Source organism: Catharus ustulatus, chromosome 28 (genome assembly GCF_009819885.2).
Source record: "Catharus ustulatus isolate bCatUst1 chromosome 28, bCatUst1.pri.v2, whole genome shotgun sequence".
NCBI classification, from domain to species: domain Eukaryota; kingdom Metazoa; phylum Chordata; class Aves; order Passeriformes; family Turdidae; genus Catharus; species Catharus ustulatus.
Genome location: NC_046248.1, coordinates 1,176,885 through 1,195,667, shown reverse-complemented (window position 1 = coordinate 1,195,667; position 18,783 = coordinate 1,176,885). Strand labels below are relative to the sequence as shown.

The 18,783-nt window shown below is 51.5% G+C and overlaps 1 protein-coding gene across 3 annotated transcripts in view; it reads right to left on the bottom strand.

Moving 5' to 3' along the window:
- Positions 1–18,783, bottom strand: part of KIRREL3 (kirre like nephrin family adhesion molecule 3) — a 359,049-nt gene that overhangs the window by 41,162 nt on the left and 299,104 nt on the right. For all 3 annotated transcript variants that reach the window (XM_033081525.1, XM_033081526.1, XM_033081527.1), the window contains 3 exons: positions 16,572–16,729; positions 13,068–13,218; positions 7,825–7,930 (listed from right to left, as the gene is read on the bottom strand). In XM_033081525.1, the coding sequence (XP_032937416.1) occupies positions 7,825–7,930; positions 13,068–13,218; positions 16,572–16,729 (415 nt within the window). The remainder of the gene's footprint in view (positions 1–7,824; positions 7,931–13,067; positions 13,219–16,571; positions 16,730–18,783) is intronic.

Sequence of the window (18,783 nt, the reverse complement as noted above, 5' to 3'; positions counted from 1 at the left end):
CAGAGGAGAAGTCTGGGTGATTTCCCCATGAATGGGACACTGAGTGCACTGGATGTAGAGAAAAGTGCCCGTGCAGCTGCAGACTTCACACCTTGTCTGCAGCCACTGGGGCCCTGCAGCATTTCAAATCCTTTCAAATATCAAGAGAGGTGTGATTGTAATTTAATAAGTGTTAATATGGCAGATCCCCCTTCCTTGGCCAGTCTGCTTGTGATCTTGGTGACCAGGAGCTCTGGGAATGCAGGGCACAAGGGGTTGGTCACTTTTATCCTGGGTTTTCCATGCAGGGGCAGAGGAAAGCAAGAACCACAAAAACACACCAGTTCCCAGGGAGACACTTTTCAAAGCCACTAGAATTGCATGTTAAAATATATCCAGGTTTTATAGTGCCAGAAGAGGGAAAACAGCCCTTGCTCTGGCTTGGCCAGAGGCAGTGCCCATTAAATGGATCATTTGCCACTTCTCTCTAAAGGTTGCCAATGAAATCTCATTGCCCTGAATCTCTGATCTGCTTCCCACAATCCAAAAATCCCTTCTGGCCTTTACAGCCTACTGATCTGTGAATATATTCAGCTGAATGGGAGAGCTAGGGACAACTCTGGTGTCTTGAAAGGGTGTTAAACTCCAAACAAGCCTTTCCCTGGCCTTTCACCCAGGAGCAGGGATCTCTGCACATCCAGAAGCTTGACTGACCAAGAAAAGAAGCAAAGGAGATTAGGTGGAACAGAGACACCTTGCTGTCACTGTCTGGGGTGATTTCTCCTTCTGTTCACCTGACCTGGCAGCAGCAAACAATTCCTGTGGCTCTTCCTCCCCTAAGACCTGAATTCCTGACTCTGTTATAGATGTGGCTTCCTCATGCTCAGATAAAACAGGGTGCACTCATTTATGAGCCCAGCTCTCCTCACTCCCTGGATGTGGGAGGCAGTTTTATTTCATCTTTCCCTTTTTTCCTGCTAAGGATGTATCCCTGGGGGCAGACCTCTGGCATGGGAACAGGTCTGATCCCTGGGAAGTGAGTGTGAGGAATTAGGGATGGGTGCTGACGCAAATCAGTGATGTGGGACAAGTGGAAACAGCCTCAGATTTCATCAAGGGAGGTTTAGATTGGGTATTAGGAGACATTTCTTCACTAAAATGTGGGTCAGACATTTGAGCAGACTGCCCAGGACAGTGGTGGAGTTCCCATCCCTGGATGTGGCACTTGGGGACACGGGTTAGGGGTGGTCTTGGAAGTGCAGGGTTAAGAGTTGGACTCCATGATTTTAGAGTTTTTCCAACCTAATGGATTCTGTGATTCCACAACTCGCTGACCTTCATTCTGGGCTTCCCCCCTGCCACAGCCAACCACTCAGGCATGGCAGGGAATGTCTCTTGGCTCTTTCCTTGGGATTTGTTTTGGAGAAGCTGGGTCTGTGTGATGAGCCCATGACTGACTGATGATGGAAGTGCTCCTGGCAATGAGTTGGTCCATCCAGCCACATCCACTGGGGCACTGAAAGTGCCATGATTCTGCCAAGCCAAGCAAGGGCTGGCCAGCTGCTCATTCCCTCCTCCATTCTCCATCCCTTTGATGAGGCTTTCCCAGTTTTTTGCTGCTTTTCCTGCTTTTTGCCAGGCACCAAGGCAATGCTAAGCCACGAGGGAGCTGGTTCAAGTGGTTGAGCAAACTTCCAAGCCATTTTCAACAGGACATGGAGCACATGCTCTTGAAGAACCTGACTCCCCCGTGGGAGCTGAGGCATCTCATGGATAAATCTGGTGAGATGCCAGCAGGTCCCCAGATGGTGCAGACAAGGCTCGAAGGGTAAAGAGCTCTGTGGAGCCTGAAGTTCTCCCCAGGTTTGTCCAAACAAACTGTGGGAATGTGTCTCCATAGGAGGAATGCCTCCAAGTGTAAGGCAGGCAGGATAAAGCACAGATAATGCACATTGGGATTTTCTCTTTCTCAGCTCCTTGATATCAGGTGGAATTTTTCTGTATCCACCTGAACCCACAGCAATCTGCCACTTTTTTCCCCAAGGCCAGCAACCAAAACACCCCAAACCTGTACCTGGGCATGTCCAGATCTACCAAAGGCACTTGGTTTCTTCATCCACTTGTTTTCCTAAAGCTGGGTGGGAAATGTGGAGAAGGCTGGAGGAACAGAACTAGGGGTTTTTCCCTGTTGCTGTCCCTTTGTTTTCCCTGGGCAAAGCCAGGAGACTGCCTCCCAGCAGGTGTGTTCGAGCCCCAATGCCTTTAAAGAAAACCTTGTTAAGAAGCAGTTGAGTTTGGATTAATATTTGATGAGCGACAGCGAGCTGCTGTTCAGAGATAAAACAGTATTTACTGAGCAAGGGCTTTCCTGCTGGCCTGAGCTCACTGAGCCAACAAACAAACAGTGCTCCAGGGGGAAGCACGTGGAGGTGAGGACAGGGGAGGCTGCGGGATGGCTCAGCAGGACCAGGGGATGGTGGGGCTCCAGCCCTGGGCTGCAGCTGCCACTCACAAATCTGTTTGATGCAGGAGGATTTGGGCAGGTGGCACCCTGGGCTTCAGCCCAGCGAGGGTGTGTGGAACCTGCTGTGATCCCTGTTTGGCTGTGGGATGGGAAGGAGTGGGGCAGCAGCATCCCTTGAGTAGCTGACAAATAAATGCCCCCTCAGCTCCTCCTGACCTCTGCTCCTGCTGCAGCACCTGCTGCATCCCTCAGCTCTCAAGAGCTGTTTCTTGCTCAACACCTTGCAGCAGCTGGGAGGGCTGTCTGTGTGTGTGTGTGTCTGTCAGTCCCACACCTCTCTTTGGAAGTGCTGTGGTCCCCAGAACTGCAGCTGGTGCTGGAGGGTGGCTCCACACGTCCCCCTCTGCCACCAAAGATAACATTATTTGCAAAGGTCTCTGCCAGCCCTGGGGGTGAGAGCTCTGTGTGGATGCACAGAATGAGATTTGTATCACTGCCCTGCCTGCACCAACTCCCCATTGCTCCACAAAAATAATCATCAGCCCAGGAGCCCGAAAGGCTCAGGGACTCTGCCTCCTGCAATATTAAACCTTCCCATTTTCCTCTGCCACTTTAAAGATTCTCTTTCTTACTGCGAGTGATAAATAATAACAGCAAAAAAACACCCCACAGACACACAACAGACATCAAAAGCCACGAGAAGATTGGCAAATAGAGAGATCTGAAGGGAGCAAAGAGGAGGCCTGGTTGGGAGTCGGTTCACGTAGCCCTGACTTCTGTTGCTTTCCATTAATTTTACCCAACGTCGCAGGTAGCAGAACAACGGCGACAGCTAATTACTCTCCCTTTCCCATTCCTGTCCGTTTGCTTGCAGCAAAAGAAAGCCAGTAAATTCCCAAATTCCCCCCTCCCCATCCCAGACCTGTGTCAGAAGGCACAGAGGGGGGTGTTGAGGTGGGATGTGCCCACAGGTGTGTTTGCTGCTCCAGCCTGGCACTGGGATGCTCTGCCAGGAGCTGGCAGGGGCTCAAGGGAGGGGGAGAGGAAAGGTTGGTGTGGTCCCCTAACACCCTTGGGACACCAGGGAGCCTCTTTGGGCTTCCATGGTGCTAAAGAACATGGGGACACATCCATGGAAATGCTGCCCAGGTCCCCTTGAGCGTTTTCCAGTGCTGCACTGGCAACACCAAGGAGCTTTGTGGTGGGCTGAGCCGCCCTTCTCCACCTCTGGCTGAGGTGGGATAAATCCAGGCCAGATGGGGTATAAGAACCTACAGAAGCTGTGGGATGTGTCTGTGCAAAACTTGCTGGATATGGAAGGAGGGAAAACATCCAAATGAGCAAACCCCTGCTGCCAGAGGGTTAATTCACCCCTGTGCCAGAACCCCCAGCTCAGCAGCACTCTGACACCTCCCCAGCCTCTGCTTCCTTTTGGTGACACCAGCCTGTCCTGTCCAAAAGCGAGTGACAGCCCAGGTGACATCGTGGGCAAACAAAGCTCCCTGGGGAAAACGCTGCTCCTCGTCAGGAAAGGCTCTGCCAGCCAGGGGGAGGGCTGGGATTTCAGCTCCAGCATCCTAAGGAAAGGAGCAGGGGAGCTGTGCCTGCAGCACAGGACAGCCTGCCCCAGCCCTGCCTGCTTCCCATCATGAGATGCCAGCAGATTTTAAAGAAGAGAGATTCGCACTTAGAAAATGCCACTGAGGCCAAAGATTTTGTGAGAATCTGTCAGCTTTGAGAAAATGCCATTAACCCTCTGCCTTCAGAAGAGAAGACACAGTGCAGGCTGTAACTTTCCACTCTGGCTCTGGGAGTGGATCACTCCAAGGTCTCTTTTCCAACCAGGTCATTAAAATCGACCTGTGTGTGATTATACAAGCAAGCACAAAGAAAACTTCCTAAGGAAAAAGCAGCTCAGTTTCATTAAAACTATGTTCTCTGTAGGGGCAGAGGGGGCTTTCTTATCCCTTGTTTCTTTTCCCTTGCCCCTCTAACTAAGAGAATAAAAGATCTGGGCTTAAAATCTTGGGTCAGCAGGACCATGGAGGTGGTTCAGTGATTTCATCCTGACAAAGTCTCCAGTTCAGGGATGCTTCCCAAGGGAACATCTATGGGTGAGATACTTGACCTCATGTGCTTTTCCCAGAAAGAAAACCCAGGATGCAAACCCAATGGCTCCCCAAAAACTCCAGCAAGGTGACAGCTTGCTGGTGTATTGGTAGGAGGGATGGCTGTGGATTTATGCCCACAAAAGGGGATTAAGGTGGTGTAAACATTCTTCCTTTGTGTTCAGAGTTATTTACTGACAAACATATTGGGGGGGATTTAAAATAAATATTGTCTGAAGATCCGGGATCTCTCTCAAAGCATGAGGGAAGCCACAGAAGATGTTTTAGAGTGGTCCTCAAGGAGAAAAAAACATCATGTTTCCTATTGTTATTTTTTAAGGCAGAATAAGTTCATTTTCACCAGTGGTGGGGTCCTGAGTGACCCTGGGGCTGGCACCAAGCTCCTGTTCTGCCTTCTCAAACCTCCAGTTATCTCAGTCCTGGGACTTTACACATCCCATCCTTCTCCTGGCCAGTGTTGAAATGCAGGGGGCTCTTCCACTCCAGAGGGCTCCAAGCCTCAGAGCTGAAACATCTGCCACTCTTATATAGTGAAGAGCTTTGGGATCTTATGGAAGGGAAACAAATCCCCCCTCCATCAATCAGAGCCTTTAAGCAGAAGGAAGCCCCAGCGAGCACTGCTGAGTCCTGTTTGCTTGTCACAGTGGTAAGGAAAAAGCCTCATGTGAAGTTTACTCAAGAAATGAAAAACCCAAAGTGATTGAATTTGTCATGCTCCTTTTTCTTCCCACCCCAAACTGTTTTTATGGGAAAGCATAGCCTGAAAAACCATGCAATTAGTTTTAAGAGTAAAATCCATCATGAAATGAATCCCAAAGCCATTTGCAGCAAAGTAGAATCATGGAGACTCAGGGGACAGGAAGGGTGACAAGAGCCAGGGCCTCAGGATGGGTCAGAAGGAAGGAAGAGGGCAGAGGGGGGCATTTGCACCCAGAGGGGACAGCAAAAACCTGCACTACCAAGATGGGAGAAGTGTGCTGGGCCCACCTCTGCTTGGTGGAGAAAAGCAACTTGGCTTGGGCATGGATCCCAAGGGTGGAAACAGCCAGGAGGAATCACAGAATGCCAAAATGATTTGAGCTGGAAGGGACCTTAAAGCTCTTGTTCCACCCCTGCCATGGGCAGGGACACCTTCCACTGTCCCAGGCTGCTCCAACCCCTTCCAGCCTGGCCTGGGACACTGCCAGGGCTCCAGGGGCAGCCACAGCTGCTCTGGGCACCCTGTGCCAGGGCTGCCCACCCTCCCAGGGAACAATTCATGACCAATATCCCATCCATCCCTGCCCTCTGGCAGTGGGAGCCCATTCCCTGTGTCCAAAGTCCCTGTCCAAGGAAGTGGAAACCCTAGACTGGAGCCCAGCCCAGCTGGGTTCAGGGATGATGGGGAAGGTTTCTTTGTTGAGAGCCAGGCTAATGGAGCAGAAGTTTTTCCAGGATTTTGCCACTGCCGGGTTCCTTAACCAGAGATGGTTGTTTTGCCTTGGATTGTACCAGAATCAATCTGGAGTAAGAACCACGTGGGTCCTTCACCCAGCCTGCCACACACTTTGTTTCCCTTCCAGCTGTAAATATGAAACCAAGGCTATTTGTATCTTTGACATTAATTGACTTCTCGAATTAATAACTCTTCTGTGTAACCAGGAACACAATTATTGCTTTGTTGTGCTGATATCCAGCTGGAAGGAATAGCTCCTACCAGGAAACTTGATTGTACTAATTAAGCTGCACGAGCCTAACAGGAGGCGGGTCACGGTAACCTGTCCCCAGAGGTGCCTCCTGTGCTGATATCCATGGATGTTTCTGCACAGGCAGAAGGGATGGTGAGCCTGTGTGGGCATGCTCAGGCCTTCCAGGCAGGAGGGGTGAGTGGCTGATGGATGAGATGGGACAGGGATGTTCCTGCCTACACAAAGCTCTTTCCTCCCAAAGTGTGCTGACAGCCTGCCCCGCTTCCCATACCCATATTTTGTCTGCTCAGACAAAAAACCAAACCAACCAAACAAAAAAACCCGCCAAACACATGAGAGGAGAGGTGTTTTCTGATGCAGGAGACGCCACACCCAAAGCCAAGGCCCCATGGCAGCGACTCTGCTCAGTGCAGAGCATCTGCTCTCCTACTCATCAGTCCCTGGACGAACACTCACAGATCACAGAATCTTCACCAGGATCATCCAGTGCCACTCCTGTCCCTGCCCAGACACCCCAAATCCCACCATGAGCATCCCTGGCAGTGCTGTCCAAACTCTCCTGGAGCTCTGGCAGCCTCAGGGCTGTGCCCATTCCCTGGGGAGCCTGGGCAGTGCCCAGCACCCTCTGGGGGAAGAACCTTTTCCTGAAATCCAACCTAAATCTCCCTTAGCACAGCTCCAGCTGCTCCTTCAGGTCCTTTTCTTGGTCACCAGAGAGAAGTGAGTGCCCAGGGAGGCTTGGGGCTGGCAGGGACCCCCTGCACTGCCTGCACCCCAACATCTCTCAGCACCAAGCTCACAACATTTCCTCCTGCTCCAAATCTCCTCAATCACCTGTGCCCTGCTCTGAGCTCACTGTGGCCAGTGCAGGGGTACTGTGGCTAGCAGAAATGATCCCACCCATTCAGGGAGAATGTCCCACTCAAGGAGATCCCATCCCCTGTGTCCCCTCACATCTCTGGCACCTGCACCTCTGCTGGCCCCTCCTGAGCTCAGCTCCACCGTGTTGGGCACACAGAGGCTCGTGGTGGTCACTTAAGGGTTACACAGAGCTGGCGACAGAGCTGCTTTGTTCAAATCATAAAAGAGTGTGCAAAAAAAGGAGAGGAATTTTCCCATAATAGACTTTTCACTCGGTGTGCATTGCTTGCCGTGTCCCCAAACAGATGGCACTGCCAGCTCAGTGCCAGCCCCCTCATCCATGCCAGGCACCAGTGAATCCCCGACCTGAAGCTGCTGCAGCAGAACGTGGCAGGCACGGCGAGCAGCAGGAGCCTCCCAACGTGCCACAGCATCACCAAGGCCAGAGGGGCCAGCAGAGTGGGGACAAGGACCCTGGCACAGCAGGGAGGAGGGGCTGGCTCCAGCCCTGCACCCCTGGGCAGGGGAGTGGGGATGAGCCACAGGGAGCACCAAGCAGTGAGGAACAAGGCAGAGGTGGGATGGCCAGAAAGCACAGGCAGAGGTGCTGAGCTCTGCTGGGTCACCTGGGGGGGAGGTGTGGCAGGGGGAAGGTGAGATGCTCTCAGCAGAGGTGCCAGGGGTGCCAGCAGTGCGACCTTACCTGTACTGGGTGACAGCAGGGTTGGCCTTGGCAGAGCAGTGGAACTTCACAGTGTTGTCCTCCAGCACTGGCTGTGGCTCCACGGACAGGTTCACCAGGGGTGGGTCTGCAAAGACAGACAGGCCATGAGCAGCACAAAGACACAGTGCAGCATCCCCCTGCTGCTCCCTGCCAGCTTCTCAGGCTACAAAACAAATCTTGGCTGTAAGAAAGCCTGGCAAAAACACCGAGACTCCTCGAGATCACAGAATCCCAGGATGGTTTGGTTGGAAGGGACCTTAGAGCTCATCCAGTTCCATCCCCTTCCATCACCTTCCACCAGACCAAGTCCTGTCCAGCCTGGCCTGGAACACTTCCAGCCTTTCTGAACAACCTGTGCCAGGGCCTCACCACCCTCACAGGGAAGAATTTCTTCCTCAATCCTATCGAACCCTGCCCTCTGGCAGTGGGATGCCATTTCTCAGTTTAAAGCCATCTAACGATTGTCAGACAGGCTGATGCCATGAACGCTGCTCTTCTCTTGAAGGGCTTCAGTGAATAAGACAGGAAGAGGAGCCACAGACACCATTTGATGTAACATTTCACTTGGAAAATGTGACTGCTGGCTCTGATTCTCATTTAAGGACATAAACTTGCCTGCTTTGAGACACTCCAGTTTAATATCTCGCTGTATAACAATGATGTTTTGTCTATCCTCTAACTTTAAAGTGGCATTTCTGCTCTTTCATCAGCCTAATCATCTCTGCCAAGGCCTTACTGGTGTCACAGGCTGCTCCAGTCTTCCAACTGCTCCTCAGTTTCTCTCCTTTTCATGTGAGAAGCGTCTAAATGGTTCAGCAGCAAATAAAATTTGGGAAAGAACCAATGAAAGCAAAGTAGAAATGGGTGAAATGTTCAGATGAAGAATATCTAGAGTTGTTTTAATTTTTTCTGATGACTGAGGTGGGGTGTCAGGCCTTCAGATTTAGGTTTTAAGCATGGGACCTCATTTGAGGGGTAAAAGCAGAAAGAAATGGCTTTGTGGAGGAGTTTTTAGTGCCTGAAGAACCAGCTGTCCCATGGCAGAGGGTGTTGGAGATCATTGACCCAACTGAGGGTCTCTCCTGGTCCTAGAGATGGGAGTGTGCAAAAACACACCCTAAAATAAGAATGTCCAGCTTTACCTGCTGCCTCTCTCCTCTCCCCAGTGTTCCAGCAGTGCCCCTCCCAGCTGGAAAATGGGGAAAGGCTGCAGGTGACAGGGCAGGAGGGCACAGAAGCTGATCCAAGGCACCTCCCTTGGCCTCAGGTGTGCTGGGGCATCCCAGAGCTGGGCTGGGCTGGGCTCAGAGCTGCAGGGCTGGACACAGCCCAGTGCTGAGCTCCTGCAGGGATGCCAGCCAAGCCCAGGGAGTGTCCTTGTGCTGGACAGGGATTGAGTGCTGAGTTCCTGCAGGGATGCCAGCCAAGCCCAGGGAGTGTCCTTGTGTTGTACAGGGATTGAAGTTTCCCTGCTGGCCTCTCCCTCCACCACACACAAGGCAGGGTCCTGCTGGAGTGACCTGAAAAACTGGAGGGTGTGGGCTCCAGCTGGGCATACTGGTGTAGGAACTGGCTCCACAGGAACCCTGTGTTGTTATTCCAGCCCAGCAGCCTGGGGACAGCAGCAGAGTCGTGCAGGTGGCCTCGGAGTGACCTTGGCTGGGCAGGAGGGGAGAAGGAAAGGCAGAGTCCCGGCAATGCTCCAGTGCCTCCTTCTCCTCCTCCCCGTGGTATTTACCCAGCCGGAGCCTGGCTTTGTTGTGAGCAAAGCCACCTGCCTTCCTGATGGGAAATTATGACGGGGAAATTATAGGTATTTTCAATTTACCCTAATTTCATTTTAAAATGTGCAATTCAAATGACAATAAAGATGGGCGCAGTTGGGAATATAAATGAGCTTCCCTGACATAGCAGCCCAGAGATGTATAGCGGGCTCCTAATTCATTCCCAGGCATCCTGACACTTCCCTATTGTTAGACAACAACAGCTAATCACCTTCCTTTGTTAAGTATGAATCACACTTCTCTTTAGTAGCTTCCCCATTGTTTGATGGGTTAGGAGCTGTGCCTACGATTTACAGAGAGGAGCGTCTTTGTATTAAAATGAGCACGGCTCCCTCCTGCACTCAAAATAATAAAAAAAATAAAATTAAAAAGACAAAAAAAAAAAAAAGAGCAAAGGAAATGAATTAAAGTCTTTGATCTCGCCTTTCAGAAATGGGATTGGGCTTTCGAGTATTGTGGGTGCTGCGGATAGCGTGGGCTTGTGTGTACCAGTGTGTTTTGGGGCATTTTAAAGGGAAAAAAGACACAAATTGTAACTCATCAGGATGTAATTCCACTCGGTTACAATTATAATTCCTGCCTGGCTTCTCGTAATGAATTTGAATGATGGAATGAGATAGAGCCAGCCCACAGGCGGTGGGAGGAGAGGATGTGAGTGCTCGAGCAGGTGCCGTGTGGCACCGGGACTGGCACCGGGACCAGCATCCCTCCTCACGAGCCCCACAGCCTGGAGGGCACCTTGGCAAACCCCTCATCTCTCTCTTTTGCCACTCAGCACCTCAGGAATGGCAGCAGGCTGAGCTCCATGGGCTGCAGGCACTGTGCTGGCGCTGGCCCTGCCAGGTGCAGATCCCTCTCTGTGCTCCCCTCCCTGATGGACAAACCCTTCCAAACCTCTGAGATGCCACTTCAGCCCTGGGCTTTCCACTCCCCTGTGGGAAGCACAAAAGGGAATCAAGCACTGCAAAGCTCTAAGGATAAAGGCAGCAGGAGACCCTCCAGCACAGCGATGTGCCCCTCATCACCCTCCACTTTCCTCCTCCTCCTGCAAAAACACACAGATCCAGCCAAATCCCTTCTTGCCATGACAGAAAAAGGTGTAAAAATGAGCAACTGCACATGTGTGTGCAGAGACTGGGAGCAGGGGCTTTGGATAAGCACTAACCCTGCTCCTCCCCATCCTGGCACGCTGGGTGTGCATTTCCATGGAGCACTGGGCTCCTGCAGTATAAATAGTTTATGGCATATCAAACTATTAAACATGATTTTAATCCCACTTGTGATGTTCGACGCATAACTCGCAGGAGGCTGACTTTGATGTGGCTGGTGGAACGGAAATCACATTGAACAGATGTTCCAGCTGGAGCTGCTTAGTGTTTCCATTACAGACCCTGCATTGGGGTTTTTTCCAGCTCTTTCCGCCACCTCTCCTTTTTTATATATTTGGAAGGGGAGGGTTTTATGACTCAGCTCTTTCATTGCTGCTCTGGTGGTCAAGCATGAGATTATTGGGATCCCAACTGCAATTTTCCATCAGCTGAAAGGGGATAATCTCTCCCACCATGCACACACCCTTCCTAGGGATAACCTCCATCCTGGTGCTTCTCTGCTGCCTGGGAGCATTGCTGATGTTCTTTTGAGTTGCAGAAAAAATGAAAGAAAGCAGTAGGAGTGATTTACCAGGCTGCTGCTTCCTTGGAAGGATTATTTTTTTTTTTGGTTCCCTGGGGTTATTTTGCAAGGCCACCTCTCAAACCATGCAGATGGGTGGTGTTTGCTGTGGTGTGAATTCAACCTCCACTGCAGGGTCCAGGGGGATGCTGCAGCTCATGCCAGGCTGGGAAGAGCTCCCCAGCCATCAACTGCTGCCTGCTTTTCCTTATTCTTGCAGAAATCACTTCTTTCTCTCCCCAAGGTGCTGCTTCTCTGATAGATGTTGGAAGAAGACCCAGGAGCAGGACTTCCCAAGACAATTCCCTAGGCAAAATATGAGTGGCCCAGATAGTTTTTGCTTAGGAAAAGCACTTTTAGCTCTTTGCACAGTGAATGCAGCTGGTTATCTACAAGGCTGGGAGTGAAACCTCATGAGCTAAAGCTGCACTTGATGCTCTTAGAGATCTTTTCCAACCTTAACAATTCCATGATTCTGTTACTAGATGCAGCTAGAGCAGGCTTTTGCATCCAGGTCAAAATCCATCCCACCTCAGCTTGGTTAATCCATTTTAGTATTTTTCTCTCCCATCACCCATCCAGCTTTAGGAAATTGATATCCTCATTAGCCCCCATTAAGAACAACATACTATTAGTAGCTGGGTAGGATATTATTGTTATTATATTCACAGCATGGAGTATTTAATAGCTCAGAGTGGAAATTGGTGTTTTTTATCAGGTTTTTCTCTTTCCCAAGCAGATTCCATGTGGCTGGGGGATTCAGCTCACGTCTCCAGCCCACACTGTACTGCCCAGTGTAATGATGTCTCCACTCCGTGTTGTTTGTGTGAGTGTGTCTCCAGCTATTGTAGCTGTTTGCTGGCTGTGAAATAACCCAAGCTATTATCTCATTTTATCTGCCCAGTTCTGTCAGGACATGCAGCCAGCGACCCAAGAGCCTGGTAATCTTCCGGCAGCAAAAGCTGCGAGTCTTAAATGGTGAATTTTCTGCTGCGCTTGAGTTTGTTCAGTTGGGTTTGCCAGTTTTAATTGGTCTCTGGAAAGCAGCTGGCATGCTAATATTGAACATCCTGCTTTTGCAAGCCGTGGGTAAATACAGCTGCAGGAACTGGGTGTGTGAATGGAGTGTGGCTGGAAGGGTCAGGAGGAGCCCAAGGCTACTGCAGAGGAGGAGGGATGAGGCCTGTGAAATGTGCATTTTGGAGGATGGCAGATTTTGCTCTGTGGGTTTACAGTAAATAGTGAATGGTACAGCTCTGAACACAGCCCTGTCCCCTGAGGTGGTGACTGGCTTTGTGTCATGGGAGGGACACTGTCCTGATCAGGTGTCTCACAAAAAACATCACTGAACTGCCTGTAAGGCTGGAAACACCTGACTCTGCACCAGAAATCCTGATGAGACTTTTCTCTGCTGCTGGCCATGCCCAGAGATGTTGCTTGCTCACCCCAAACCCTTTGGGATCCATCCCTGCTCCAAAGACCCCACGGATCAGGGCACAGTTGGGCCACCCAGAGCATGGCAGCTGCTGCTGCTTTTGCTCAAATCCACAGACACATGGGAAGCAGGAGATTTGTGGGCATTCCTCAGTGCCCCAGGGGGCTCAGGGGTCATGAAACCTCCTGGCTGTGACTTCACTCAGTCAGTGAAGAGCAGCCCCCAGCCCCAGCATGCTGCTCCTGACAGGACCAGAGCACTGTGGACAGCCCTGGGGCAGAGGGGCCGGGGTGTCCCACAGCCAGAGGTGGCTGAGGCAGCTGTGTACTCACGCTGGATGTCAATGGTGACAGAAGTCTCCTTCCCGCTGGGAATGGCTTTGTTGGTGGCACGGCACACGATGCTCTCCCCGTTCTCGATGTCGGAGGGGGCGATGAACAGCGTGCTCATGATGCTCTCCCTCTTGCCGTCACGGAGGAGTGTCTGGGAGGGGAAACAGAGGTGAGGAAAGCATTTTCCTACCAGAGAGGGGCTCTTTCCCCATCCCCAGGATCAAAGGGAGCTTCTCAGCCAAGCAGCTTCCTGCAATAACAGCTCCTCTGGCTGGAATCTGCCAAAAGCCTTAGGGGAATAACAAAGACAAATTTCACTGTACTTCCCTGGGAATTGGGCTCTTAGCTCCCATCTGCTTCCCTGCAGCCCTGCTGTGCCTGGGCTGGGGAGGAAAGCTCCAGTGAGGCATGTCAGCCACCGCCCCAGGAAAGAGGGAGCCAGAGGCAAATGGCTTCTTTGTCACCCTGCTGTCATCTTCTGGCAGGTGAGAGCACAAAGTGCCTGGGCACTTCCCACAGCAGTGAGAGGTGATGCCAGCTGCCAGCAGCACGGACAGATCCTGGCCATGGATCCTTGGCTGCCGTGCTGTGTTCTAGCCCAGCCTGTGGTAAATCCTCACCTCTCAGGTGTTCACTGATGGGGGTCAGAGATGCAGACCCTGGTAAGCAGCTCTGCCTGCTCAGCCTCGGCACTGTGCTGCTTCCCTGCATTTATCTGGCTCCTGCCATGCCTCTTCTGGGAGCACAGGAGCCTGGGAGTGCTTCCTTACCATCCTCTAATCTTCCTGCAAGCTCTTACAGGAGATCACATCACCCCCTAACCCTGACTTTGATAAACTGAGCCCTCGGAGCTCGCAAGATGTTGTGTGGTTTTCAGCCTTTTAATCATCCTCCAACCTCTGACCTCTCTCTGGTTTATCAACAGTGAATTTTGGGCCCTGCCAGGCAGTTTTTCCTCCTATGTCAGTATCCTTCAAGTTTGTTCCTCACTGTGTTAGACAGGGCTTTACTGGGAGACAAACAGATGTCAGCAAGATGTGTGCATGTGGCACTTGGGGACGTGTTTAGTGGTGGCCTTGGCAGTGCTGGGGGAATGGCTGGACTTGATTTTGGAGGGCTTTTCCAGCCTAAATGATTCTTTGATTCCAAGACTAATGTTTTCCCTGGGCTCATTGTGGCACAGCCTTCATGCACACAGGTTTGTGCCTCTTGAGCACATGAGACAAGGAATGGTGCTGAGAAATTGTCACCACAATCAGTCCAGAATCCCACAGGTTGGAAAAGCCCTCTGAGATTGAGTCCATCCATTTACCCAGCACTGACAGCACTGACCCACTAAACCACGTCCCTTTCCACCACATCCACAGGTTTTTGGAACATTTCCAGGGATGGGGAATCTACCACCACGCTGAGAGGCCCTTCCAGTACCTGAACACCTTTTCAGTAAAGAAATTTTCCCAATATACAATCTAAACATCCCCTGACACAATTTGAGGCCATTTCCTCTCATCCTGTCCCTTGTCCCCTGGGAGCTGAGCCCAACTCCTCTCCTGTCAGGGAGCTGTGGAGAGCAAGAAGGTTCCCCCAAGCCTCTTTTTCTCCAGGCTGAACCCCCACAGCTCCTTCAGACCCTCCTGGTCCTCCAGCTCTGTTCCCACCTCTGGACACAAATGCAGGATGCTGCCCTGTCCTTGCTTTATTGTCACCCTGTGTGCTCTTCCCTTGGTGCTGGGGTTGAGGTGAGCCCTAAATCTGTGCAGAATTTCCCCTCTTTGAGGTTAACCTCCAAATCCTGCAGGATCCTGTAACATTCCCAGTCCCCTTCAATAGAGATCAGGGGGGGTTCAGTCAGCCATGGCTGTTCTGTGCTGCCTGGCTGGGATTGCAGGGGGCTGCATATGGATCAGCTGGTGGACTGGAAATTCAGAGTAACAAAGAAATTATCACTCAGTGTGAATGGTTTCAGGCAGTCAGTAACCCAAACACGGCTTCTTTTTGGTTGGCTGGAATATCTGGAAAAGAAAGCTGGGTTGGGTTTCAGTTTTCTTGAAAAAGCAGAAAGAGGCAAACTGAGGAACTGTTTTAATGGGAGCTTCAAAAGGGAAATGTTTCTAAGACCCCAAAAATCCAAACTTTCCACTCAAAAAATGTCTAAAAAAAGACTGATTTTCTTTTTTATTGTGGAAGGGCATTATGGAAACCTTCAGGAAGTCAGGAGAAAATGAGGTTCAGCCTCAGAAACAGAGGTTTTCCTGTCTCCAGGAGGAGGGAAGGATGCTTCATGCCCCATGCAGAACAGGGCTCCCCTCCCAACTGCCTAAATTGCCAGGGAGATCTCTGTGCTGTGGGAGATGGCTCTGCAGCCTGGAAAACTCTGCTTTTTTGGAAATATTTTAAAGATGGGCGTTCCCCCTTCTCTGCTCCCCACTGCTTGTGGTTCTGAAAGGGACAGGGCTCAAAATTTGTCTCCTCAGGGCCAGGCCTGACAGCCCTGGAAGGGAGGCTGGGAGTGAGGGGGATAAGCTATGAACAGCTATGGGTTTTAATTAATTCCACTCGATTGGAGAGAGAGAGGGAGAGGTCAGTTCTCTCTGCTCTAATTAGCGCTGCCTCTCACACTGCAGGCAGGGAAATGGGGCAGGGTCCTCTCTGCTCACCCCCAGCTGCAGGGAAACAGCTCAGCTTCAGCAAGGAGGAGGAGGAGGAGGCAGGGAGGGTGTTCTGCCTCCTCTGCCCTCCCCAGCAAATCAGGATATTGCTGGAATGAGGCCGGATGGAGGCTTCACAGTGGCAGCAGAGGATGAAATGTTTATTAAAGATCTTCGGGAGCTCGAGGAATGGCTCTGACTGCCCACTTTGAAGTTTTGGCTGCAAACTGACCCATTTTAGGTCTCGAGTTTTGCTGTTTAGAAATTTTCATTAAAGCTGTCAAGTGTTAGCGAATCTTTCACACCCACCAGCCATCGGGAGCCCATAAACAGGAGAACGGGTCCCATTCCCAGTGTGCTGCTGATTGCTCTCTGATGATTTCCTTCATGACCCAATAAAGACTTTCTGTCTAAATTAAAAAATGCCAAGAACCCTGACAATTTTTCATGGAAAGCTGCAGTTGGAGGAGGGGACACATGTCACTGCAACCTCCCCTTTGATGCAGAGGTTCTGTTGCAGAACCAGAGCCAGGGCTGGGTCAGGGCTGCTCACACAACATTGACACCACACCCAGGTGGGATTAAGGGGGAGAAGTGACACACCAGGTGATTACAAACTGTGAGAAGGAACAAAAAGCCAAATTCAGACCAGAACCATTTCAATGACAGTTTGTGGCTTCTCACTTGCATCCTCCTGACTGTTTCCTCCCAGCCTCCCCACTGGGAAGGTTTTATGGAGGGATGCAGGGTGAGAGTCGCACTCTGTGGAGCTGAGGGTGCTGCCCCAAATGTTTTGGGGTTGTGTGAGGCCTGGTACCCCTTTCATGAGCCAGGGAACAGCCCCATCCTGCCTCACCTTGGAATAGGTGGCTCCGTTGATGACTTCTCCCCTCCTCATCCAGATGATGGAGGCTGCTGGCTTGGCGTTGTCTGCGTGGCAGGTCAGGTTCAGGGGGTCTCCTGCTCTCAGGCTGATGATGGGCCCCCCCATAATGACAGGGTCATCTGGAGGAACTGCAAGGAAAGAGCACAGAGGAGACAATGTCACCTGAAGCACAGAACCCACCTTCCTGGAGTCACCTGGGCTGGGCTGCCAGGGCTGGCCTGTGACCTCTCAGACCCTGCAGATGGTTTGGGATGGCCATGGCAGTGCCACCCCTGTCCCCAGGTTAGAGTCCCCTGCCTTTTGCTGCTCTCCTGAAAGCTGTGCCCCAGATTTGAACTCCAGCAGCAGCAACTGGAGAAGTTTCTAGGGGCTTGGGCCAGGTGGCTGCAGGCTTTGCAGGAATATGAGGGATCAGGTCTGTGGCAGATAAATCCACCAAGGGCTACTAAATCCTCAAAGCCCTGGATGTCCCTGAGCTGCAGACTCTGGGAGGATGGTGAGTACTTGAAAGCAATGAAATAAATATCCCTGCTTTGGGTGCCTGCTCCTCTCTTCCCCCTTGGGGATCTCTGGCTGCTGCTGGACACAGGGTACAGGGATGGGAGAGCATTGGGGGTGACCCCTGTTCTTCTGACTGCAAAGTGGGAGGGAGGTGAGGGTGTTTTGGGGTAGAAAGGTGGGGGAAGTTGGATTTGGACCTGTAGGACTCAGGGTGGAATAACCTAGCATGAGGAGTGACTTCAGGTGTCTGCTCTGAACAGAGGGAGGAATGGGGAAAGCCCTGGGCACTCCCTGCTCTCTTGGATGTCCCTGTCACTCCCACAGCAGGTTGTGTCACCTCCTGCCACAGGGAGGGATCTCAGCACCTCCCTCTGGGAATGCAGATCTAGCCAGGGGGGCATGCAGACATTTAGGACCTCGTTTTTCCTTTGGAAGCACCTGAGAGCTCGTGGAGGCTGCAGCTCCAGGCTCGGCTCTGCTGGGATCACACAGCCCTGGGGGTCTCAGAGACAGGGACAGGGGGAAACAGGGAAGCAGAGGAGGGACACCTGAGCTAGGTCTTCTCTTTTGGAACCAGCTCTTGAATCTGGAACCCCAGAATGGTAAGAGATGGGAAATCCAGCTGGAGAGAGGGGCTGTTCCTGAATTCTGCAGGGAGGAGCTTTTATCTCTGCTACCCTGATGGGTCTGGTCCATCCAGGATCTGTGCTGGAGATGGAGCTTTGTGCAGCTCCTCTTGGAATCAGAGCATTATCTAGGCTGGTAAAGACCTTTAGGATCAAGTCCAACCATTCCCCCATCACTGCCAAGCCCACCAGTAAGCCATGTCCCCAAGTGCCACATCCACATGGCTTTTAAATGTCCCCAGGGATGAGGACTCCAGCCTATTCCAGAGGTGAACCATGAAAAGTTTGGCCTTACTGACCATTGGTGGGTGTTTCATCAAGACATAAAAAGTTCCTGACTAAACAAGACAAATGCACTTTTATTTCTTCTCTGTGAGAGACCTGAACTCGGCCCTCCCTGTCCCTGGCTCTAACAGCATCCCCAACCCCATGGATGCCTCACATTATTCCAGGGAAACAGCAGGGAACCTCCTTGTTGCTGAAAGCTGCTGGCACCCCCTCACTGAGAGCCCTTCCAGCCCAAACCACCACCAAAGGCACTGAGCTCTGACCCTTGGGAAGCCAAGTGCTGTTCTTGCTGCAGACAGATGTGCTGCCCACCCACCCATGGTGGGCTGGGGGCTCCTGGGGCCATGTGGGGGTGGGAGACCAGCAGGGATGTGAAAAACATTCTCCAAAAATGGGAAATTACTCCTTCACACCCTGCTCAGAAGCGGGTGGCAGAACCCTCTGACCCTCATCACCCTTAGGAGAGGATGGAGCTGGGTGAAATGCCACAGTTTGTGCCAGAGTGGAGCTGGTTTTGTTCGAAGTCAGAGCCAAAACTGGCCTGAGCCCCCTCTGAAATCCCCAATCTCTACTCCTGAGCTGCCCCTGAATTGTAGAGTATTTAAAATTGAGGAGTATTTAAAAAGTGAGGAGCATTTAAAAAGCAAGGAGTATTTAAAAAGTGGGGAGTATTTGAAAAGTGGGAAGCATTTGAAAAGTGGGGAGGATTTGAAAACTCCTGAGTGGCTCCTGCAGCACCGGGCTGGTCAGACCTGGGAAGGGATTAT